The sequence below is a fragment of the Phascolarctos cinereus genome, unplaced genomic scaffold (genome assembly GCF_003287225.1).
Source record: "Phascolarctos cinereus isolate Bilbo 61053 unplaced genomic scaffold, phaCin_HiC Scaffold_3;HRSCAF=262, whole genome shotgun sequence".
NCBI classification, from domain to species: Eukaryota; Metazoa; Chordata; class Mammalia; order Diprotodontia; family Phascolarctidae; genus Phascolarctos; species Phascolarctos cinereus.
In genome coordinates this window covers 162,140,147-162,165,169 of record NW_027555736.1, presented here as the reverse complement: position 1 = coordinate 162,165,169, position 25,023 = coordinate 162,140,147, and the positions used below count along the sequence as shown (strand labels likewise).

The window sequence follows — 25,023 nt, the reverse complement described above, 5'->3', positions numbered from 1 at the left end:
CTAAGGTTTATTTTGGTTTAAAGAAGCTCTTTTACTCCTCACCCCCCCCCCCCAGTAGTGAGAGTTAATATTATAAACACACAGTGTGGGAGCAGTGTTTAAAATATTTCAGAGAACAAACTGTTTTCAAGTACCCTCAGGGACTTAGAACTATCATTTACACACAAACAACCTAAATGCTAACGACTAATGACTAATGACTCATCTCTTCACTAAACAAACTCTCTAAGGACCTTTCCTGGGCAAGATTTAATTGGCCTAGTTTCTAGAATCCTGGAATGTTTGGGCTGGAAAGTGGGCTTCAAGGTACATTCAGTTCATCTCACTCATTTCCCCTGGTAGGATGTCCTGTTGGGGAGGGGCTGGTTTTTGCTTTGTCTTTTGTGTCCCCAGTGCTTTGCACGTAGCAGAGGCTTAATAAAATGTCAGTTGAATTGAACTCATTTGATAGATTGAAGAAACTGATCTCCAGAGACACAAATTGACTTTGCCAAGGTCACAAAGCAAGTTTTCATTACATTTTGTTTGGGCTTCATGGTGATCACATTCTGCCTTATATTATAGTGATATATAGATTTTTTTAAATCTCCCTTCCCACATCCTATTATACTGTAATAAGAACAGGTAGCATCTATATAGCTGGTTCTCAAATCATTTTATAAATATTATTTCAATTGATCCTCACAATGACACTGGGTGAGGTGGTAGGTGCTATTATTATCCCCATTTTTACAGTTGAGGAAACTGAGGCAGGCAGGTTAAATGACCTGCCCAGGGTCACACAACTTGTAAATGTCTGGGCCATGAACTGAGGTTTTCCTCCAGGCCCAACACTATTCATTATACCATCACAGTGCCTGTAAGCAGTCTGATGGCAAAGATTCTTCAAGAAGCTAGGTGGCATAGTGGATAGAAAAGTAAATTTGGAGTCAAAAAAACTTGGCTTCAAATCCCACCTCCAATCCTAGCTGCCTGACTATGAGCAAGTTATTTAATCTCTCTCCCCCTTGATTTTCTCATCTATAAAATGAAAGTGTCACACTTGTTGACTTTTTAATTTTTTTCTACCTCTAAACCTATGATCCAGTGACTATGCTACACTTACTACTACTACTAATAATAGCTAACATTTATATAATGCTCTACTATATATCCAGTACTATGCTAAATGCCTTATAATTATAATTTCATTTGATCTTCACAATAACCCTAGGAGGTAGGTGGTATTATTATCCGCATTTTACAGATGAGGAAACTTAAGGCTAAGAGAGATTAGGCAACTTACTCAGGGTCACCCAGCTCATAAGTATCTGACACCAGATTTGAATGCTGGTCTTCCTTCTTCCTGGCACAGTACTCTATCCGCTGTGCCACCTAACAGCCTGTACTGAGAGACACTAAGCACGTAACTAGAAAAAGTACTAGATTCAGAATCACATGGCATTTTTTTTTCTTTTCTTATTTTGTATTTAAGTTTGTTTCTTTTTTCTTTTCTTTTTTGTATATTTTACATATAAATTTCTAAATATTATATATTTATTTTTCTATTTATATATAAATATAATTTCTATTTTTATATTTATTTAAGTTTAAAATTAAAAAATTTGCCAAAAAAAAAACCCAGAATCAAGAGACTTGTGTGTGGATTTCTGCACAGGTAGCTTACTTATTAGCTGGGCAAATCATTTAACTTCTCTAAACCTGTTTCCTCATCTATAAAAGGTGAAAAATGGTCTGCACTATGCAGCTCACAAGGTTGGTGTAAGGAAAGTTCTCTATAAACCATATCTAGATTTATATATTTCATCTTTTATTATTATTTCATCTTTGCATCCCCCGTGTCCAGGCCAGTGCTTTGCACATAGCAGGCACTGAGGAACTGTTGAGTTGAATTGATTCAGGTCTCCTCACTCTCAATCCGGCCCCATTCCAGTTACAGTGTATGCTTAAAAGCAACCAAGTTATATTTCTTCAAAGATGTTTTCTTATTTAGACTTTTCATTAATTTGAAGAGTAGAAAAGCAGAAAAGGCACTGGCCGGTCTTAGAGCCAGATGACCCAGGTTTGAATCTTGACTCTGCAACTTATCCTCTGTGGGTTCTTGTGACCAAGTCACTTTTCTCTCAGTCTCAGTTTCCCCAGTCTGTAAATGAGAATGTTGAACTGGATGATCTATAATGTTCCTTTCTCCACTGAATTTATTTGAATTAATGAATACTGTTTTTGCTGTACTAAATTTAGTTGACCTTCTCAGCCTCAGATGGCAGACAATGAAAATCAATATATCGATTCCCATGTGAAGTTGAGGAATGAAAATTTCTACATCTTACCTTTAAACTAAGCCTTCTCTCTATCAGGCAGGGTAATGTGCAGTCCAGGAAGCCAAGATGGGTTGGGATTATCAAAAGATATAGGAGAGTATTCAGACAATTTAAAGTCAGTGAAGGTAAAAAGGCTATAGAAAATAAGATTTAGCAAGATTCAAGGTGGCAGCATAACCCATCAGCCCTCCACTAATGTCTTCCTCAGATGTTCTGTTGCACTGTGCCCTCTGGAATTCCTATTCTATTAAGAAACTCTCCATTTTTAGTGAGTTCATCTGATATTCTTTCCATCTTCTTGAACTTATGGAACCTGGTTTTCTCCAGAATCTCTAGAAGGTGTGAAATTCTCACCACCCCTTTTCTAATACTGAGTATTCTTCCTACCATGCTTCCTTCCCCCTCCCCTCCTCTCTGACACACTGGGCCAAGAGAACCTGACATACTTGCTCCTCCCTTTGACTATCCCTTTGCCATGATCACCAGCAATCTCTCCTTTGAGAGTCATTCTATCCATTTATATCCCTCAGTCCAAAGCTTTGCTCTTGTCACCTACCAGTCTCCAAGTCATTCCCTTATTGTTCTCAAGAAGTTTGGTACCTAGATCCCAGTCTTCTCTACATCTACACCTGCCCTTATACTGGGAGTCTTCAGTATACTCATTGATGTTCCATCAAGTACAGTGGGCTCCCCACTCAGCCTCCTCCTTAATTCCTGTAACTTATTCTACCCCATCCTGCCACAGAGATGGCGACATTTTGTCATAATATAATTATGCTGCCTCCATGATCTTGAACTTTGAAATTCCTCTCTCTGTCTTTCTACTTCTGTCTCTTTATGTCTGTGTCTCTTTGTCTAAATCTGTCTCTGTCTCTCTGACTGTCTGTATCTCTGTCTCTTTTTTTCTCTCTGTCTTTGTCTTGATGTCTGTATATGTGTGTATTTCTTGTAACAAATTATCAAATAAATGAAACTTATCCTTGCATTACTCCATCCTTTGAGAGGTGATGAAGTGTCAATGCACTGAGAGAGACAGAGAGAAGGAGGAGGAGGAGGGAGAAGTAGAAAAAGGAGAAGAAAGAGGAGGAGGAGGAGGAGAAGAAGGAGAGAAAGAAAAAGAAAGAGGGGGAGAAAGGGGAAAGTGAGAGAGAGACAGAGAGAGAGAAAGAGAGAGACAGAGAGAGAGAGAGAGAGAGAGAGAGACAAGAGAGAGAGATAGAGAGAGAGAGAGAGTTGTGCTGGGGGCAAATGCCAACGAAAGATTTCAGACACTGAAGAGGCAGTTAGGTGATACAGTGGTTAGAGCAGTGACCCTGGAGTCAAGAGGACCTGAATTCAAATCTGGCCTCAGACACTTACTAGCTATGTGATCCTGGACAAGTCACTTAAAAAATATTTCAGACACTGAACTCAGTAAGACTAATTGAAATATACCCTATCATTTTCTATCTCATCTCTCTTTTAAAACCAAACTCTTGGAAAGAGGCATGTATGCTCATTACCTCAACTTCTTCAGATCCCCTCATTTTTCAGCCCCTTGCAATCTGGCTTCCAAGCCCACCTCATTACTGAAACTGCCCCTCCAAGGTTGCCAGTGATCTTTTAGCTGCTAAATGTTTTTTTCTTTGTCCTCATCCTACTTGACTCTGCTGGTTTTGACACTGTTAATCATTACGTAATGATTTCCAGGATGCTGCTCCTTCCCTGAGCTCCCATGGAATTTCTTCCTGCTGCTTCCTCCTGCTTGTTTACAAGCTACAATAAGAGAGACTGAGGCAGAACTCTAAGCCAACGGCACTTTACTAAAGGGTCCATGACCCCTCTAATGAAGTGGACCTCAGACCATCTTCACAATCTGAGGTGCCCCCACCTTCCAGGGCCCTGTTTTTATAGGATTGGATATCTAAACATTCATGAACAGCTATACCAAATACAGAATAATTCCATTGGTTGACATAGGATGCATAGACTAAAATAAGCAAAACAGTATATCAGCAGGGTCACAGGTTGGGCAAAGCAGGAAATATCCATGCTGACTAGCTGGTCACAAGAAAAGGATGGGCTTCTCCTAGGTTAGACAGAAGCTATACATACACTTCAAGAACATATGGGGCGGGGGGGAACTTTCCATACCATGCCACCATCTGTGCTTGGCGTGGTCATGGAATTTGAGCAAAACAGAATGGAGACATCTTTGTCAGCATTCTTATGATTTCACAAGTGAGCTCCACAGCTGGTAAACAATAGGGCCCTTCTATTAGAAGCTATATTCCTATGTGACTTACGCAAAGTATGGATTAATACATTACTTATTCTTGCCCAAATATGCAAAAGAGACATAGCAAAATAAAAAATCTCATTGGTTGATAGACCTTGCTCTTGAGGGCCAAAAATGACATTAACAGGAGGGGTCACAGATTGAGTGAAGCATGCAGCATCTCCACTGACTAAGTGGTCATAAGAGGGTCATCTGCTCATGTTGACAGGAGAGAATGGTCCAGAGGCACAAAAATAAAATGAAGGACTTCCCATGTAGTTGAGTCACCCCCTACCACACTGGGCTTGGTCACCATGACATGGAAAAACAAAGGTGGAGGGCCTCTAATTAACTTCCTATGATTAAGCAAGTGATCTTACAATCTGTTGCTCACAGCTCTGGGGTCAAATATACAGAACTTGTAATCACTACCCCTACAGAATCATATCAAATTGATTGATACTGATTGGAATAGAGGAGGGGTCTTCAGTGAATCAACTTTCTCATTCCCTTCTACCTGCATGTCTAATCCCTTAGCAGTACGCTTTGCTGAATCCTCATTATCTCCTGCCCACTAAGCAGAGGTGCATTGTAACCCAAGAGCCTGTATTCTCTGCAACTCTCTTGGGAAGACTTGCACCTACATCTTGTCTGAGACTATGCTGAGTGCCTTTATGACCATGGGCAGGTCACTTAATCTCTCTAAGTCTCAATTTTTTCATCTGTAAAATGTGAATAATAATACCTGTGGTACCTATTTCACAAGTTTTTTGTGAGGCTCAAATGAGATTATTTCTGTAAAGTGATTTACAAACTTTCTAGCACTATATGTGCTTGGCCATGGTGTTATTATTACTTGCAATATCATCAGCTCCCATGGTTTCAATCACAGTATCATCGCCACCAGATGACTCCCAAATCTCTAAATCCATCTCTAGTCCTTCTCTGGAATGCCAGTCCCGCATCATCAGTTGCCTACTAGAAATCTCTTGAATGTCCTATAGACATCTTCAACTCAACATCAATCAATCAATCGACATTTATTACATGCCTACTATTTGCTTGGCTCTGTGCTAAACACTTGGGAAACAAAAAGAGGCCAAAAAAATAGCTCCTGCCCTCAGGGAGCTTACAATCTAATGGGGAGACAACAGGCAAACAAATATATATAAAACAAACTAGAAGCGGGACAAATAGGAAATGATTAACAGAGAAAATGCACTAGAATTAAGAGAGGTTGAGGTGACATAGTGGATAGGCACTGGGTTTGGAATTAGGAAGACTTCTCTTCATGAGTTCGAATCTGGTCTGACACTTACTAGCTATATGACCCTGGGCAAGTCCCTTGACCATGTTTGTCTCAGTTTCCTTGTCTGTAAAATGAGCTAGAGAAAGAAATGGCAAATCATTCTAGTATCTTTGCCAAGAAAACCCCAAAATGGGGTCACAAAGAGTCAAACATGACTGAACAACAACGAAAAAAAACCAAAAAAATAAAAAAGGTTTCCCGTATAAGATAGAATTTTATCTATTGCATCCATCCCTTCTCCGTACTCATTCTGCTACTACCATAGTTTAAACCAGGGATGGGGATACTACACCCTCAGGGCCACAGGTGGCCCTCTAGATCCTCAAGGGTGGCCCTTTAACTGAATCCAAACTTCACAGAACAAATCCCCTTAATAAAAGGATTTGTTCTACAAAATTTGGATTCCATCAAAAGGCCTCCCCCAAGGACCTAGAAGACCACATGTGGCCTCAAGGCCGCAGGTTCCCCACCCCTGGTTTAGACTTTTCCATTTCTCACCTGGACTATCGCAATGTCCCATTTGTTCTTCCTCCTATCAATTTCTCTCCTCTCTAATCCATCCTACCACACAGCTACCAAATCAGTATTCAAAAGGTTCAGGTCTGCCAATGTCACTCTCATGCTCAAAAATCTTCAGTAGCTTCCTATTGCCTCTAAACAGCTTGGCATTAGAGCCCTACTTCTGGTTTAGTTCTAGTAAAATGTAGCTTCTGCCTAGAAAATGCTCATCTGCTAAGACAAAATGTGCCCTGCCCAGAATTGGCCTTAATCGTTATATCAACCAGTCAAGGAAACCCTTGCCCACCTATGAATATGCCTATAGCTGCATTCATTCTTTCTGTTGTGTTATATAGCTATATGATTAGATTAAGAGGCAGTTAGGTGGCGCAGTGGATAAAGCACCAGCCCTGGAATCAGGAGGACCTGAGTTCAAATCTGGCATCAGACACATAACTCTTTACTAGCTGTGTGACTTACCCTATTGCCTAGCCAAAAAAAAAAAAAGATTAGATTAGATTAAGAATAGGAAGGTACTTCAAGACCATCAAGTCCAATTTCTTCATTTTACAGATTAAGGCAAGTCACTTAACCTCTGTTTGCTTCATGTACTGGAGAAGGAAGTGGTAAATCACTCCAGTATCTTTGCCAGGAAAGATTGAATAAAAACAAATCTCTGACTCTAGGGCCAGTGCTTTTCCTGCTGCTCCATCCTGCCTTCCATAGTTTTATATCTCACATAAATGCTCAATAAATATTTTTGATAGATTCATTTACTTTTGAGGTTAAATGACTTGCCCAGGGTCACCGTAGCTAGTGAGTATCTCAGGCCAGACTTGTACTAGGGTCTTCCTGACTCCAGGGCCAGTGCTCTATCCACTGCACCACTTAGTCCCGTACCTATTCATTTTAACCAAAGAAGCATTTCAATGAACAAAACATGTTAACTTCTGATGAATTTTTTAAATTTCAGTTTGCTTGATTTTTATAGGGAAAACAGAGGCTTATTTGGAAGCTATCAGAAAGAACATTGAATGGCTGAAGAAACATGATAAACAAGGAAATAAAGAAGGTATGGAATTATCATTTTTTAACCTTCTATATACCATTAGGAGAGGGGGATTTATATGTTATTACATCCTTGAAAAGAACTCCTGGTATGGAACCTCCCTCCACTGATACAGATCACCAGCTCATCTCTCACTTCTAATCTTAGAGAGTCTCCAGACCTCAGAGGTTAAGTGACTTGCCCAAGGTCTCACAACTAGTATATGCCAGAGGTGGCACTTTAATTTAAGTCTTCCCAACTAACACTGGCTCTCTAACCTTTATGCTATCTAGGTAGGTATACTTGTTATATGTAAATTCCCCTGATGAGATGAGTGGAATGCGGATTTTTTCTTAGAAACCAGCAGACTCCTAAGATCTACCTAAGGAGGGAAAAGGAAAAAGAACCTCTACTTAAGATAGTCATAATGTCCAAATCCATCTTTTGATCAATAGCATTTTCTTACGACACAGCTGGGAGGCAGTTGTGGGGTAATGAGAGGGAAAAAACCCACTGGATCTAGAATCAGAAGATGTAGGGTGAATTCCCAGGTATGACACTGCCTATCAAGTTGATCTTGAGCAAGTGATTTTGCTTTTCTGAGCTTTAGTTTTCTCATCCATAAAATGGGATTAATTATATTTGCCAAATTCACTCTACAGAATTATTGTGATGATCTAAAGAAACATCAGCAAATTGTTTAGTGATAGTAAAGCACAATGTCAGCCAGTTATTATGTGCGCAGAGTTTTGTACTGGGTGCTGCAGGGATATTTTTTTTTAAGTGAGAAGAAAGGAAAAGATATGGTCCCTGTCTTCAGGGAGCTTACAATTTGACGAGAGAAAAAAGGTCAGATACAAATGATGGAAACAAATAGACACAGAGTTGTCTATATTGAAAATGCCAGGAAACCAGTGTTACAGCTGTTTTTTGTTCAGTTGTTTTAGTTCTGTCCAACTCTTCGTGATCCTATTTGGGGTCTTCTTGGCAAAAATACTAGAGTGGTTTGCTAGTGCCTTTTCCAGCTCATTTTACAGGTGAGGAAACTGAGGCAAACAAGGTTATGGGACTTGCCCAGAGACACACAGCTAGTAAGTATCTGAGGCTGGATTTGAACTCATGAACATGAGTCTTCCTGACTCCAGGCCTGGCACTCTATCCGCTGCCCACCTAGCTGTCCACAGCTATTTTGGGGGTAGCACAATAGCAACAAGATGTGGAATCTCTAAGGAGTAGCTTAAGTGTATCTATCGGCTATGGATATCAAATGAGGTAATGGATCTTAAAAACAAAATGAAGCTTTGCTAGCTTAAAAGTGCACTAAGACTTTTGGAATAGCGAGTATAAATTTGAGTTCTTATTATCACCACCAACGTATGAAGCTCTACGGTAGTCGTAACCTCTTCCTGGGTGAATCTCGTTAATCCTTCAAACCTTGATTCTTCGGTGACTGGTTGCTAACGTGTGAAACAAAAGGCAGCAGAAAGAATGGTAGTTTGTGAATGCAGATAATGGTTGTCAGAAGGGTATCTTTTTACAAGTTTTTCAATTTCTTATTATTCTGAACTTGACAAACACCAACAAACATGAACATTTTGATATACGAAGAACAGAAAAAAAGTATTGTATACAAAACAAACCAGAAATCTCATTCCATGCAGCTCTGTGTGTTTCTAGTTATATACTAAATTTAGCACATTCGTTTCAAAAGCTGTCCTTCTTGTGTGTGTTCCCTCTGAGCCTCCTTCTGCTCTCTTCTGTGCATTTTCTTTTTCTTTTTTTGGCATTGCTATAACTGGCTTCGCTTTTCTTCCCAGTTCTCCTGTGTAGGTGGTGCAATGTCTAGAGAGCTGGGCCTGGAGTCAGGGAGACCTGAATTCAAATCTAACCCCAGGCACTTTCTAGCCATGTGAACTTCTCTCTGTTTACCTCAATGTCCTCAACTGTAAAATGGGGATATTTATAGCACCTGTCTCACCGAGTTGTGAGAATCAAATAAGATATTTATAAAATGATTAGCATCGTGTCTGCGCACATAGTAGGTGATTAATAAGTGCCTTCCCTGCCTGCCTGTCAAAAAAAAAACTGCCTAGTAATTGGGAGTAATAGTAATAGTTACCCTGTACCCTTTTGCAAAAATTAAACTGTCCAAACACAAGTTTATTCTCTTTCTGATCAAAAGGATTCTGAAATTCTGTGCCTTTTCCACTGTACCAAACTGCCTTTCCTATGGTATACTCTCCATAAGTGCCCTTGCTTTAGCTTGATTGTTCATTTCACATCCCTATACATGCAAGCAACCCACCTTCCTGGTTGTGAAAGGAAGCAAAGCCCACCTTTTGCCTTACTGTAGTCAGGAAGTAAACTGCCCACATCTCGATGTCTCTCTCTGCACCTTCAGGTAGTGTCTAGCAAAATGGATTTCCTGAGAAGTCAATAACTGTGTGTAAGAAAGGGCTTGTAGAAGGATGTAGCGATGTCTGGGACCAAAATAGGCAGAGGGCTGGACTTGGCTTTAGGAGGCTAGGTTCAGATCCTGTCACACACTGGACACACAGCTTAACCTCTCAGAGCTTCAGCTTATTCATCTGCAGAATAGGGTTCCTGATGAGAAATTGAAATCCAGGTCTTATCTGATAAACAGCCTAAATTTTGGGAGAGCAGAATTCAGTGAGTTCAGATTTTTTTAAAAATAATAATAAATTCTCCCTATTGGGAAATTCCATGGATCCTACCTCATAGGATCGTTGTTTGCAAAACTTAAAGTACATATTAACATGTTAACATAAGTTATTTGTACTATCATGCTGGAGAATACCAAAGGAATAGGCTAGGCACTACATCCCTGACAACTCACAGTTCCGTGCCTTCCAGATCGCTAGGACTGAGGTTACACTTTGGAATCGAGAGGCTGCTTCTTGGTTCTGAAATCAATATCTCCCCACACCCACTCCCACTCCCCTTTTCTTCTGTCTCTCTCTGACTCCCCCCTCTCCTTCTCACTTCCTCCCTCTCCCCCCCTCCCTTTCTCTCTTTCTGCTCCTTCTCCTCCCCTTGCCCTCCTCTTCCCTCACCCCCACCCTTCCTCTCCATCCTACCCTCTCCCTTTCCTCTCTCCCTCTCTCACTACCTCTCTCTCCTTTTGCTTCTCCCTGTTGTCTTTCCCTCCCTTTCCCTCCCTCTTTCCCTCTCTCTCCCAGTGGTTTTAGAGTTCCATTGGATTTGGTCTAGGTAATTGGGATGTTTGGGGTGAGACTTGAAGAAAGATGACTATTGATGTCAGATAAAAAAAAATGTAAAGAGCTTACTTATAACTCAGTTCAGCTCTCCTCTTCCTGACAACAAATCAATTCAATAAACATTATTAAGTACTCGCTATATATACAAGGCATGGCACTGGATGTTATGGATATAATGATGCAAAATTACACAATCACTGCCCCCAAGGAGTTTACGTTCCATGTGATGGGATACAACTTATTCGTAGCACTTTATATTTAATTTGATTCTCACAACTCTGTGAGGAGAGTGCTAGTCTTAACCCCATTATACAGAAAACTGGGGCTTTGAGAGATAAGTGATTTCATGCCCACAGACCCAGTTAAGTGTCAGAAGTAGAAGTTGAACCTTGGTATCTATTGAGTCCAAATCCAGCACTCTTTTCACTACATCCCTGTCTTTATAATGATAATTTACATTTGTATGTACATGACCTGTTCTCACATATACTGTTTTATTTAAATTTTGTTAAATAAAAATATTAACCTGAGATAGGGAGTGGAAATATTATTTTTTCCATTTTTACACATTGGGAAATTTGCCTTAAAATTAAGTTACTTGCCCTAATTTACATATGCATCTAGTTAGTCCTGGATTCAAGCCCAAATTATTCTGACTCCAAATATAATATTCCTTCCAAATCGTGTGCCTATTAATAGTCAGGAACCAAATGAAGCTTTTGTTTGTGAGAATATCTGTTGTACATAATTTGTTTTAATTAGATCAACAGAGTCCTGTCTCCTAGGACAATCCGCTTGCACTTGGAAATAGCTACATGGTTCTGGTATTCATTATAGTGGGTTTTGCTTTGCTCACTTTCCACTAATTTTATTTTCCAGATTATGATCTTTCAAAGATGAAGGACTTCATCAACCAGCAGGCTGACATTTATGTGGAGAAAGGCATCCTGGATGAACAAGAAGCTGAGACTATCAAACGTATTTATAGCAGCCTATAGAAAAGACAAGGAATCTAAGAAGGAGGCAAAAGGCCCCTAACTATAGAGCGCTTAGGATAACTTGCTCTAGCTTCAGGCAACTTCTAGTCCTGTGATCTGAGTTCTTTTCATTTAAGGATTAATAGAAAATGCTGAATTCACATTGTAATGAATATTTAAAAGTGATGAAAAGTAGTTCTCTTGATATAAAGACTAACAATATATTAGTATCCCTTGATTCACTAAAAAAAAAAAAGTAGCATTTTGCGGAAAACATGTGTAAAATAAAATTTTATATACTGAATCCTTTTCCCTCACTGACATATTATAAAATCAGAAATGGGTTCCTATGGTAAATAAAAATCCTCCCATGAACTGAGTTAAAACTTTTTTCAAGGAAGGATTTAAAATAGGTTCCCACCCCAGAGCATGATGGATACTATAGTATCCCAATGGCAATATGTCCACTGCAAATTGTAGTTCCCACCAGCAGTTCACTTTGGGATGTTAAAATAAATCTGTTCTTTTTTTTTTTCTTTCAAAGCCTCTTTAACATAACAAGGTATTGAGCCATCTGCTTCTCTAGGTGCTATTTTTAACAGCCTCTGAATTAGACCATGGGCTAGGCTCTTTGGGCACCACACCAAAAGGATCTGGAAATTGTATATTTTTCATGGTTAACCTACAAGATTAAGAAATTCATCGCCTAATTTGTAAATTCCATAATAGTGAGTTTTGGACCATTGAATTTAAGGGATACCTGTGTGCCTCCCAAGAGGTCAAATTAGGTCACTTAATACACCTTAGAGCAAGAAAAAGTCTTAAGCCAAATCAGTAGTTATCTGAATTGGATGTGTTCCTAGAGCTAAAAATGTTTCCCAACAAGGAATACCAAGAGGTTCAGGCAATGAGATAGAAATAAATCAGGTGAAAATCATTTGCCTCATTCTGAACCAAAGCTGACAGATCAGCTTCCCTAGAGGAAGGGAAAGTTAATGAGCTGAAAGTCCTTCCAAAGCCTCTTCCTCACTCCCTTTCCACAAACATGCTGCTTAAAATAATCACTCAGAAATGGCCTGACAGCTCCATGAAATGTTATTAGGTTGATGCTCCCATAGTAATCCATGCTTTGAAATTTTATTATTCAATGTAAATTAATTAAATGTAAATGTTTTATATCTGTTTTCATTTAAAAATAAAAATATTCTGCTTTATTTATTAACTGTCATTGCTTCGAATGGCTTTGCTGACATCAGTCATCACACTGCAATGTGAATTTGATGCCCTAGCCCTCCCCTTCATCTCTCAGTGGAACTCTGCCATCCTCATAAGGCAGACTAATTGGATCATGAGGAGAGTAGATTGTAAGCTCCCTGAGGGCAGGGACTGTTTTCTTTTTTGTCTTTGTAACTCTAGCAACTAGCATGGCATCTGGCACACAGCAGGTGCTTAATAAATACTTGTTGAATTGAATTGAGTGGAATGACAGGTCACCAAGAGTGTTTTCAGGAATGGGATGCCTCTGATGCTCCATGTCACCCTCACTCTCAAAGGTACAAAAAGCAAAAAATTAAACTCACTAGCCCTTCGGAAGTTACTCATTTGCCCTCCTTGATAGTTTTACCCTACTTGTGTCTGCTCATAAAATGACCCCCCACAACAAAATAACTCAAATGTATCTACCTTTAGTAGATGGCCGAATGGTTTTCATAACTTCAGAAAGATGCTCAGGTTATATGTTCCCTATCTTCCCCTACTAAGTTTTAAGCTCCTTTAGGCCAGAAATTATTTCCTATTTATCTATTGCCTTCCTCAGCATGTGTGCATTGTACATAGTAGGTACATGTAGTAGGTATATAGCAGGTATATACTAAGTGTTTGTTGAATGAATATATTTTACCTTTCCCTCTCCTTATCCCAACATGCCTCTCCTATATTATTAGGTTATCTTGATTCACATATTCAGCTTAAATCAACTAATTTCAAATGCCTCAGAATTGCAAAGTCCCTCTACTAAAACCTCAAATTCACACAAGCATCCAGAATAGTCTTTAATATTTAGATAGAAGGATGTTGATAACCACAAGGGGATATCTGTGAAATATATATATGTATGTATGTATATATATGTATATGTATGTGTGTGTATATATATCTATATATCTATCTATATATCTATATCTATATATCTATCTATATCTATATCTATCCATCTATCTATCTATCTATCTATCTATCTATCTATCTATCTATCTATTTATCTATCTAATCTCCTTTCTTTTATCCCACTTCATGGATCTATTCATATCAGCCTCTCCCCCAACCCCACAAGCACATATCTGAAACCCAACTTTCAACATACCTGAATGCCCTCAAAAGGAGATCCATCTTCCCAAAAGTTTTAGATCAGTTTGTCAAAGTTGTATCAGCATTATTTTCCTATGTACTCACTCTACCCTCAGCAATGCTGAAAAGTCGTCTTAACTCTATGCTGCACAGGTGTATAATATTGAAAAAGGTCTCAGTTCTTGTATTCATGTAGTTACCTTCAACTTTGGACACAATGAAGGAGCATTGGCTGAGCAGTCAGAGGGCTTGGGTTCAAATCCTGCCCTTGATACCTGGTGGGACAATGAGCAAGTCACTTAACTTCCCTAGGTCTGTTTTGTCCTCTGGAAAATGATCAGGTTGGATTAGATGGCATCTGAGATCCCTTCCGGCTCTAGATCTAGGTCCTATGACTCCTTTCCAGGTTCTTAAAAATATCTATGAAGGTTTGGCTTATAATGACAATCTGACAGGGTTTTGGGGGAGGGGTCCTATGGGAGGAAGGAGGAGTTGGAATGGCTCATAAAGTGAGACGTGCTTTGTGTGTAACTAAGAAATTTATAGAATTCTGATAAATGAGACAAAAATTGAGGCACCCTGCTAGAACCATTGGGGAAAAGGGCAAGAGACACACCAGGATTCCTCTGTAGTTTTGAAAATCATTTAATTAATAGAGCATAGTGTTTTTGTTGTTGTTCAGTCATTTTTCAGTCATGTCCTACTCTTTGTGACCCCATTTGGGGTTTTCTAGGCAAAGGTACTGGAGTGGTTTGCCATTTCCTTCTCCAACTCATTTTACAGTTGATTAATTGAGAAAAACAGCATTAAGTGACTTGCCCAGGGTCACACAGCTATTAAGTATCAGAGGCCAAATTTTAACTCATGAAGATGAGTCTTACTGATTCCAGATCTGGCACTATATCTACCACACCACTTAGATGTCCAGAGCATAGTGTTAGGTGTTATTATTTGGAATCCAAGGAAGGAATTCAAGGCCAATAGGTGCAGGGAGAAATAATGAGTATTTGGGGCAGAGTGGGCACTGGAAGAGTTTCAGTGAAAAGATATAAAACTACAGATGTTTTCATAAAATGCTGGAACCAAAAAATATCATTGCCTGGTGGCATGAGGGTCTCTTACTGAAACCATATTCAACAGCCTTCCCTGCTTGATAGCCATGCCAGGGGGCTATTGAGCTATCAGAGCCTTTAGGACAGCTAGATGATGCAGTAGATGGAATACCAGGCCTGAAATTGGAAGATTCATTTACCTGAGTTCAAATCAGACCTCAGACACTTACTATCTATGTGACCCTGGGCAAGTCACCTAACCCTGTTTGTCTCAGTTTCTTATCTGTAAAATGAGTTGCAGGCAACCACTCCAATATCTTTGCCAAGAAAACCCTAAATGAGGTCATGAGGAGTTGGATATGACTGAACAATAACAAATCAGAGCCTTTTAGAGCCCAAGCTTACTTATATACCATGATGAGATACTCAAGTAGGAATAGAGATTATTATAACAAAACAACTTTAAAAAGCATTTACATGAGGACATAGTTCTTTCTCTAAGGCCATTTTGATTTCATTGTTTTCTTTCCTAATTGGGTCACTGTCTCTTGCTGGAGGAAGTCCTTCTACTTCCTTATTCCTGCTCCTTATTTCTCCCTAATTTGGTAAGCCATTCCTCCTTGACAACAGTTCCCTATAATAGTAAATGTCTGTGGAGCAACCAGATAAAAATGGTTTATTAAATAAGGAATATATTACTGTCCTATCTATTAAATTTTCCAAAGACACTATGTTTTGTACTTACAAAGGGCATTGTTAGGCTAATGATGAATAAATGATAAAACAAATGTTTATTCTATGAATAAACATTCAAAAATGATCCCTCATTGTTTTCCTTATCACTTTAATATGCTAAGAATTTCTCATTTTTGAGTCATTTATGCATTATATTGGTTTTTTTCTTTTTGTGTGTGTGTTAAGCTGTTAGAACTAGAGTGGTACCTGTTTCTTGGGGCTACAGGTTAAAGTGGTTAAGGAACATAGTCCCTTCCCCTTACCTGCACAGGTCATGGTGCTATGCTATGGTTACCCTTGTACCTTCATCTTTTCTGGACACAGCTAGAAAGAGAGTGTTCCAGTCTGGCAATTTTCTAAGTTGTAACCTGCTCTAGCTACACAGCCAATCACGAGTCCACTCTCACTCATTTGGTAGGGGAACACGGGATGTCTTCTCCCAGAAACAGGATGCCTTGATGTTAGGTGATCTGGGCAAGTACAGAAAATCCCTGTTACATTTGTAAAGCATTTATCACAGTGTCTGCCACATAATAGGCATTTAATAAATGCTGGGGTCTCTCCTTCTTTCCTTCTCTCCTTCCTTCCTTCCTTCCTTCCCTAAACCTTGCAAACATAGAAAGTGATGAACTTTGGAAATTCATCCACAAGGTCATTGATAATTTTGCTCTCCAACCAACCATTGCCTAAATATCTCAGATTTTCAGTTGTATACGGAACAAATACAGTACATGTATTGTTTCCTCTCTGTTTCATAATTTTCAGTTTTTCAGTTGAATCCAACTCTTTGTGACCCCATTTGGGGTTTTCTTGGCAGAGACACTGGAGTGATTTGCCATTTCCTTCTCCAGCTCATTTTACAGATTAGGAACTGAGGCAAATAGGGTTAAATGACTTGCCCAGGGTCACACAGCTAGTAAGGGTCTGAGGCCAGATTTGAACTCAAGAAGATGAGTCTTCCTGACTCCAGGCCTGGTGCTCTATCCACTGTACCACCTGTTTCATAATTGCTAAACTCTATAATTGCTGCTCAAATCTGTGAAATGAATAAGGAAATGGCTAAACCACTCCAGGATCTTTGCCAAGAAAACCCCAAAAGAGGTCACAAAGAGTGGACATGAAGGAACAACAAACTCTATAATTTGACTCTGTGCTAATTGTATATTTAATGTTCATCCATAAGCAAAAAAAAACCCCCAAAACCAAAAACACAAGGTATTTTCATTTAATCTAAAATGCAAATGAGCTTACTGTGAAATATGTATTTTGGTTTGAGTAACATTGTCTGGGATCATGGATGCAGCTGAGCAAAATAGGTATGTGGGTGCATATATGAATATTGTCACACATTCAGAGCTAGACAATACCTCACAGGCCACCTTGTCTACCCCCTTCATTTTATAGATGAGGAAGTTGAGGCCCTAACAGGCTATCCAAGGCCCCATGGATAGTAGGTAGCAGGGACTGAGATTTGAACTTGGGTCATCTGACTCCAAAATCCAACACTCTTTCTACATGCTGCCACTCTTTAGGCAAAGAGTCTCCCTGTCATATCTCCTCTTCTTCCTAGTTTCTTCCTGACTACATGTTGATTTCATAAGCTTTCAACTGTTGCTACTACCTCCTTTCTCTCCCCCACCTCCCCAGTCCATGGATTCCATTATCCATTGATTCTGGCTTGATTCCTCTGGGCTTCCTGTTTTATGTTCCAGGATCTAGATGTGGACTGGACTACAGGATTAGGCTTGACACCCCACCCTCTTTCCCCAGGCAGACTTTTCCCTGGGACTCTGCTAATTGGCTCCAATTCCATATGTTTCAAACCTTCCTTACTGGGTAGGGATCTGACCTGCATGAGCAATGTCCAGGGACCAATGTGCAGAGACCATCCAAAAGGGGAAGGAGGCTGATTATTGCCACATACAAAATTCAATCACTTCATTACTTTGTCCAAGGTCATATCTAATAAAAAAAACACTCAAGGAACATGAAAGAGCAGGAGAGGGGAGGCAAGAAGGAAGGAATGAAGGAAGAGGAGTCAAAAGTGATTTGATTGGTAGAGGGGACTCCTGGATGAAGAAACTCCCTCTATGCAGGTCGGCACCTCTTCTGTAACAGATAATCTGACAGATTTGCCTGGATCAATGGTGTCAAACTCAAATAAAAGGGGAGTCAAATAAAAAGGGAGTCCCTGCTGGCCTGCAAATTAACTTAGTTTTAAAATGTAATATTATCTATCTTATATTTTTATTTATTTTGTTAAATATTTCTCTATTACATTTTAATGTGGCTGGAGCCGCACTCTGCAGTGTTGTTGGCCTGAAGGCATTGTGTTTGAGACCTCTGGCCCAGAGCAAGGAGAGGTTAAATGATTTACCCATTGTTACACATCTAATATGAATCAGAGGAAAGACTCAAACCCAGAATTTCCTGGTTCAGAAACCAGTTCTCTACCCAAGATAGAGTGCTGCCTCACAGGAAAGGTGAAGAGTAATACTGACCTAGAGGTCCTGATTTAACAAGGAGCTTCGGGGAAATTTTTATTTTGCTTCTATTATCAACACGCAACCTAGAAGTATACCTAGAAGAGTTATCGTTGTCACGTTGTTGTTTAGTCATGTCCAACTCTTTGTGACCCCATTTGGAGTTTTCTTGGCAAAGATATTGGAGTGGTTTGCCGTTTCCTTCTCCAGCTCATTTTACAGACAGGGAAGCTGAAGCAAACGGGCTTAAGCGACTTGCCCAGGGTCTCATAGCTAGTAAATGTCTGGGGTCTGATTTGAACTCAGGTCTTCCTGACTCCAGGCCCAGCACTCTATCCACTGTGCCGCCTACCAATATTTGTAGTAGTCAAATCACAAAACTTGAAACACAAGTTGGAAAATTCCAGACAATTGATAAAGAGAAGATTGTGCATGAGATATAGTGGAAGGAGGGCTAGACTTGGAATAAAAAGGCCTGAATTTGACTCCTGGCTCTGACATACACAAATCGTGTGACCAGGGACAAGTGGATTAACAATCTCTTTTCAACTTCTTTATCTGAGATGAGTTTTTGTAGCAACTGTTTCACAGAGTTGTTGTATGGAAAGTGCATACTTTATGAATGAGAAATGGGTGTGTTCATTATGGGTGTGTTCAACAACAGCAGTATTCTCCCCTTGGCAGCACTATCCACTCATTCCATCTCATTTAAATTGACCTCTTTTAGGAAAGTCATTTTAGTTGAGACAAAAACAATGGAGATAAGAAAAATTACATGCGGATATAGCAGAAGAATCAGTGCTAGGAAGGGACAGTAGCAATTAAAACCATAGAGGAACTATTTTATATCTCTGCCAAAAAAAAAAAACATATCATGGTCTATTTAAAAGTGTTTAAAGCACCTGTTCTGATAAAGGGGCGTGTTCTCGAAAAATTAGAAGTAGATTTGCATGTGAACAGGAAGCCAATGGGAACCATTACTAAAAGGAGCAGTGAATGTTTGTTAACAGTGAATGTTTGTAAGAAAAGCCACTGTCTTGGGTGCAAGAATTCAAGACAAAGATAATTAATCATCTCTGTTCTTGCTAAAGAAAAGTTTCAGGGAAATTGGCGTGACCTGAGTGGGCTGGCATAAATGAAGATGAGAATAATGAGCTCCTCCCAACTCACATGGCAATATGGGCTTAGGCAATTCCACTGGTGGAAAAGCAACTGGGCTCACGGGTTGTGATTGCAAGTCTGAATCACAAAAATGCTAAAATAGCTTAGGGCAATACTAGGTATCACTGTAGAGTCCAGGGGCTTGCAAGTCAGGCCCCCGAGTTACACAGCAAAACAGACTAGGCTTGTAATCCAGTGTGGCATACTGAAAGGGTTCATGTTTGTATTGTCTGTCCTTAGAAGAATAGTTATGAACCGTCTGAATCGCTTAAATTGTACCCCAGTTAGAGAAAACTCTTTAACAATGAGCTAAGACTTGGAATCCCAGCCCTGCTCTAGGAAAGGTCAGTGGATATGACTGACTATCCTCTGGATTGTCCCTTTCAGTGAACAAAGGGACATAAGGAAATAATACACATCCTTAGGTTGACCACAAAAGTTTATGAATAGATAGTTCTAAAAAAATTCAGTTTGTAATAGGAAAATGGAAGATGTTTAAACAGAGGTGCCAGGCACACCCAGCTGAATGGGTGGGAGGCATAAGAATGGTTTAGTTTGTGACCAGCCATCACAGTTCAGAGTAGTGTACATACCTCTTTGCCTCCACCCCCCATCTTGTCTTCCTTTCCCAAGGCTCGAAGGAGAAAATCAGCCATCTTTGACTGCTGTTTAAATTGCCACGCAAACTTCTTTCCATTCAAAGTCCCAACCCTGCTCTGAGGGCTTCTCCTCTCCGTGGCTTCTGCGGCTAAATTAATCCTCATGGCTGACAGGGGAAACCCTATGCCTTCTGTGTATTCTCTTCCTTTTCATGAGTTCTCCTTGCCTCAGTAGATCATTAGAAAAATTCCAAATCCCAGAAATCTGTGGGAGTCTAAGCCATTCTTCCCCACTCTAAAGAAGTAGAGGTCAGCAGATAAAAAGGGTTGTGAGTACCTGCCTAACAGTGGGAAACAAATAGGTGCTCAGGGGGAGCCAAAAGAAGACTACAAGAGCTTTGAGAAGAACCAATAGATGACAGCTCAGTAGAGAACACATCCCAGCAGATAAAAGCAGCTTTTCAAGGCAGCAACATGCAGCGGATTTGGAAGTGGAAGGGCGTTTCTTCTGGAATGCAGCACAATGAGCATGAGTTGTCTGAACCATTCATTTATTCATTCAAGCATTTATTAAAAATCTATTAGGTGCCACTGAGGATACAAAGACAAAAAAAACCCGTGAGCGTCCCTGCCCTCAAGGAGCTTACATTCTATTGAGTGAAACAAGTATATTGATAATCAAATACAAAATATATACCAAATAATTGTGAGGGAAGAGGGCTGTAGCAACTGAGGAGTGCAGGATAGGTCTTTTGTAAGAAGTGGCGATTGAAGCAAGCTTTGAAGGAAGCTAGGACTTCCATCAGGTAGAGGTAAGTAGGTAGTACATTTCGAGCATGAGGGACAGTCAGAGCAAAGACATGGAGATATGGAATGGACTGTTGTGTACAGAGGACAGCAAATAGGGCAGTTGGGATGGAATATAGAATATGTAAAGGTTAGTAATGTGCAATTTAAGCTTGGAAATATAAGCTGCAGCTAGATTGTGAAGATATTAAATACCAAACCATGAAGTTTGTCTTGTATTCTAGAGGAAAGAGGGAGTCACTATTTAGCATGTTCTCAATTTGCTTCCCAGAATGGTTACTAAAGGCCCTCAAAGGATGGGCCTTAGCATATACTGCTTCAGCTAAGACTGCCCAGAATTCTAGGGAACTCACACTTGCAATGAATGTCCAGGCATGTCTCCCTGTTCTCCCATAGTATGCTCAACAAAAAATAATACTATTCCCTGAGCAAATAAAATTTTGAGAACCACTGAGTTAAACAAATTCACAGTTCCACCAACAGTATATTAGTGTACCTGGGAAAAGGCAGAATTCTGAAGAAAAAGGAACTAAAACTCAGGGAAATTGCCTTAGTAGATAAAATGAGAGGCTGAGATTGAAGTACTTCCAACTAAAGTGAAAAAAGCTGCAAGAAACCTTCAAAAGTCCAAAGGCTACCTATATAAGCTTGCGGGTGTAGCTTTTGATCTCTTGCATTCTATTGGTGAGAAGATTTAAAATTTCTCTCTTTAAATACAGTAAGTTATGACCGAACAAGAGATAGAGAACATTACAGGATGTAAAATGGATATTTTTCATGACATTACATTTAAAAGTTTTTGCCCAAACAAAACCAATGAAACCAAGATTAGAAGGAACGCAGAAACCCGGAGAAATTTTTTTTACAGCAAGTTTCTCTGATAATGGCCTTATTTCTCAAATATATGGATAATTGAGTCAAATTTATAAGAACACAAGTCATTTCCCAATTGATAAATGGTCAAGGCTATGATTCTTATAATCTGGCTACTACTCAGATTTTTACAATCTAGCCAATACCTTCACAGACCCACAGACTCCTTAAGAGTCTGGCTAATATGGCAGATCTTTAATAAACCTTGTCTTTGGCTGAAAAAAAAAAAGGAAAGAAAAAAAAAAGAAAACAAGCTCTTAAAGAATACAATTGACCAAATGGAAAAGAAAGTACAAAAGCTAATTGAGGAAAACAACACATTAAAAGTGAGAATTGGGCAAGTGGGAGGTAATAATTTTGTGACGCATCAATAGCCAATTCAACAAATTCAAAAGAATGAAAAAAAATGGAAGAAAATGTAAAAATACCTCATGGGGAAAAAAACTGACCTGGAAAATAGATCCAGGAGAGACAACATCAGAATCATTAGGATACCTGAAAAGCCATAATCAAAAGGAAGAGCTGGACAGCATCTTTCAAGAAATTATCAAGGAAATTGCCCTGATATCCTGGAAACAGAGGGCAAAACAGGCATTGAAAGAATCCATTGATCACCTCAGGAAAGAGATCCCTAAATTAAAATAATTAATTAATTAATTAATTAAAAAACAAACAAACAAAAAACTTCAAAAAAAGATAAATGGTCAAAAGATATGAACAGGCAGTTTTCAGATGAAGAAATCAAAGCTATCTATAGTTATAAGAAAAACTGCTCTAAATCACTATTGATTAGAGAAATGCAAATTAAAACAACCATGAGGTACCAGCTCACACATATCAGACTGGCTAATATAACATAAAAAGGAAAATGACAAATGTTGGAGGGGATGTGGGAAAATCGGGACACCAATGCACCCTTGGTAGAGTTTCAAACTGATCCAATTATTCTGGAAACTAATTTGGAACCATGCCCAAAGGGCTATAAAACTGTATACCCTTTGACCCAGCAATACTACTACTAGGTCTGCATCCCAAAAAGATTTAAAAAAAAAAAAGGAAAAAGGATTATATGTACAAAAATATTTATAGAAGCTCTTTTCTGGTGGCAAAGAATTGGAAATTGAGGAGATGCCCATTAACTGAGGAATGGCTGAACGAGTTGTGGTATATGATTCTGATGGAATACTATCGTGTTATAAGAAATGATGAGCAGGAAGCTTTCAAAAAAATCTGGAAAGACCTACATGAACTAATACAAAGTGAAGTGAGTAGAACCGGGAAAACATTGTACATAGTAATAGCAATATTGTACAACAATCAACTGTGAATGACTTGGCTATTCTCAGCGAAACAATGATCTAAGACAGTTCCAAAAGACTTGTGATAAAAAATGCTGTCCACCTCCAGAGAGAAAACTGATGGAGTCTGAATGCAAATTGAAGCATACTTTTTAAAATTTTATTTTCTTGAGGGTTTTTTTTTGGTCTGTTTTCTTTCACAACATGACTAATATGGAAATAAGTTTTGCATGACTGCACATGTATAACTTATATCAAATTGCTTGTTTCTCAATGAGAAGGGAGGGAAGGGAGGGAGAAAGATAATTTGCAACTCAATTTTTTTAAACATTAAAAGTTGTTTTGCATGCAATTGGAAAAAATAAAATATTGTTTAAAAATAAATACAGTAAGATTAAAGGTTCATGAGAAGGGTAATTAATTGTATGTCAGTATTTGTTTAAATCTTGCTAAATTATAGCATACTAATGTTACATTTTGTTATTTTGAGTTATTTTGAACATAGAAAAACCACAATTGACTAGGAAAATAACCTATACTTTACATGATTCGGTTAACTACACCTATAGCATGCAAGGCTGTCTGGGTCAGGAGCTCCTATCAGAAGTAGCATTGCCCAGGTGGTCACAGTTTACCTGAATTGAAGAAACAGTGGCTAGGAAGAAGTACATCCCCTCTGAGTGTACAAGTCCCCAAAGTGGCAGCACACACAACAGTCAACCAGTTGAGGTTTGAAAGGAAATCAATAGCAATGGAGGAGGAAACAGTCTGGTAAATAGGAAGAATTAGCATCTAGAGAGCTTGTGATGAATGCTGGATAGTAGGTGAGCAAAGTAGAAGCCGAGATAGGCATAGCCAGCCTCGGGCTAAAAATGAAGAAAACAGACAGCTCAAAGAACTCCAGACGATGGGCTAGTAAAACTGGAGGAAAAGCTGAGATGAAAGAAGACGGAGAGGGATGGAAAAGAGAGCCCCCAACAAATACTGGACTATGGCCCAGAGACCAAGTACCAAGAGAATATACAGGAGAGAAGCTGTAGAGGTAGAGGATTCCTGTGTTAAATTGTGCGTTGGTCCATTCTGCTTAGAAAGATAAAAACACATTTGAAGGACAAACGGAAAAGGAGAAGTTGACTATGTATGAAACATACTCACTACAGCTCTTCGATGTAGCAAATTTAGCAGGAGACAAAACTATATTTACCTGGCTTCCCTGGAAATTGTCCCTTCCCCTCGACCCCATACTGGAGGCAGGGAATAAGAGGTAGATGTTTAGTATCTGCAGATACAGGCTCCCAGTAACAGCTCCTCTTTTTACCTCTGAGTCTCCACTTTCTTCATGTGGTTCTTCCTGCCTGGAATACCTTCCCTTAAATTAAATTCTTACAAATTCTTAAATTCTTACAAATGCTCTGAAGCCCAACTGGAACCCCATCCCCTCCCCATCTACTCCTTCTTCCCTGATCACCCTGACTAGTTAAAGACCTCTCACAGACCTCACTGACAACTTTGCTTTGCAACTCTCTAATGCATTTATGTCATATTGTGTATTGTGCTTATCTGGGTTTCCATCTCCTTTTCTTAGTTGGTAAACTGCATGAGGGCAGGAATTGTCTTACCTAAACAATGTATGCTCTCCAGCACTGAGAACAGTGTTCTGCATCAAACATTTGGCAAACGTTTATTTGTTGGATGAAATGAAATGAATAAATGAATGATTGACTAGCTGTAGTCCCCAGAAAACAAGAGTCCAGGTGGAAAGAAAAACCTCTTTCCCCTTCTTTTTTTCTCTTTACCCTCTTGCTCCCTTTTTTCTTTCTCCTTCCTTTGTTTCTCTCCACTTTTCATCTGTTGCTTTTCCTGCTTTCCACTCGTTGGAACAAGATGGCCCTCCTAGGATAAGCTCCTTACTTCTGAACTCATCACTTTGCTGCTAATTTAAGCCTTGATGGACACCATCTTCCTCACCATCCTCTGCCCTCTGACTGAAGGACAGGAAGCAAGCACCAAACTCCTCCCA

General features: G+C 39.4%; 1 protein-coding gene across 1 annotated transcript in view; it reads left to right on the top strand.

Moving 5' to 3' along the window:
• Positions 1–12,871, top strand: part of SCG3 (secretogranin III) — a 44,744-nt gene extending 31,873 nt beyond the window's left edge. Inside the window, 2 exon segments of the mRNA XM_020980821.2 lie at positions 7,377–7,457; positions 11,552–12,871. Of these exon segments, the coding sequence (XP_020836480.2) occupies positions 7,377–7,457; positions 11,552–11,670 (200 nt within the window). The 3' untranslated portion in view covers positions 11,671–12,871.
• Positions 12,872–25,023: the final 12,152 nt, after the last annotated feature.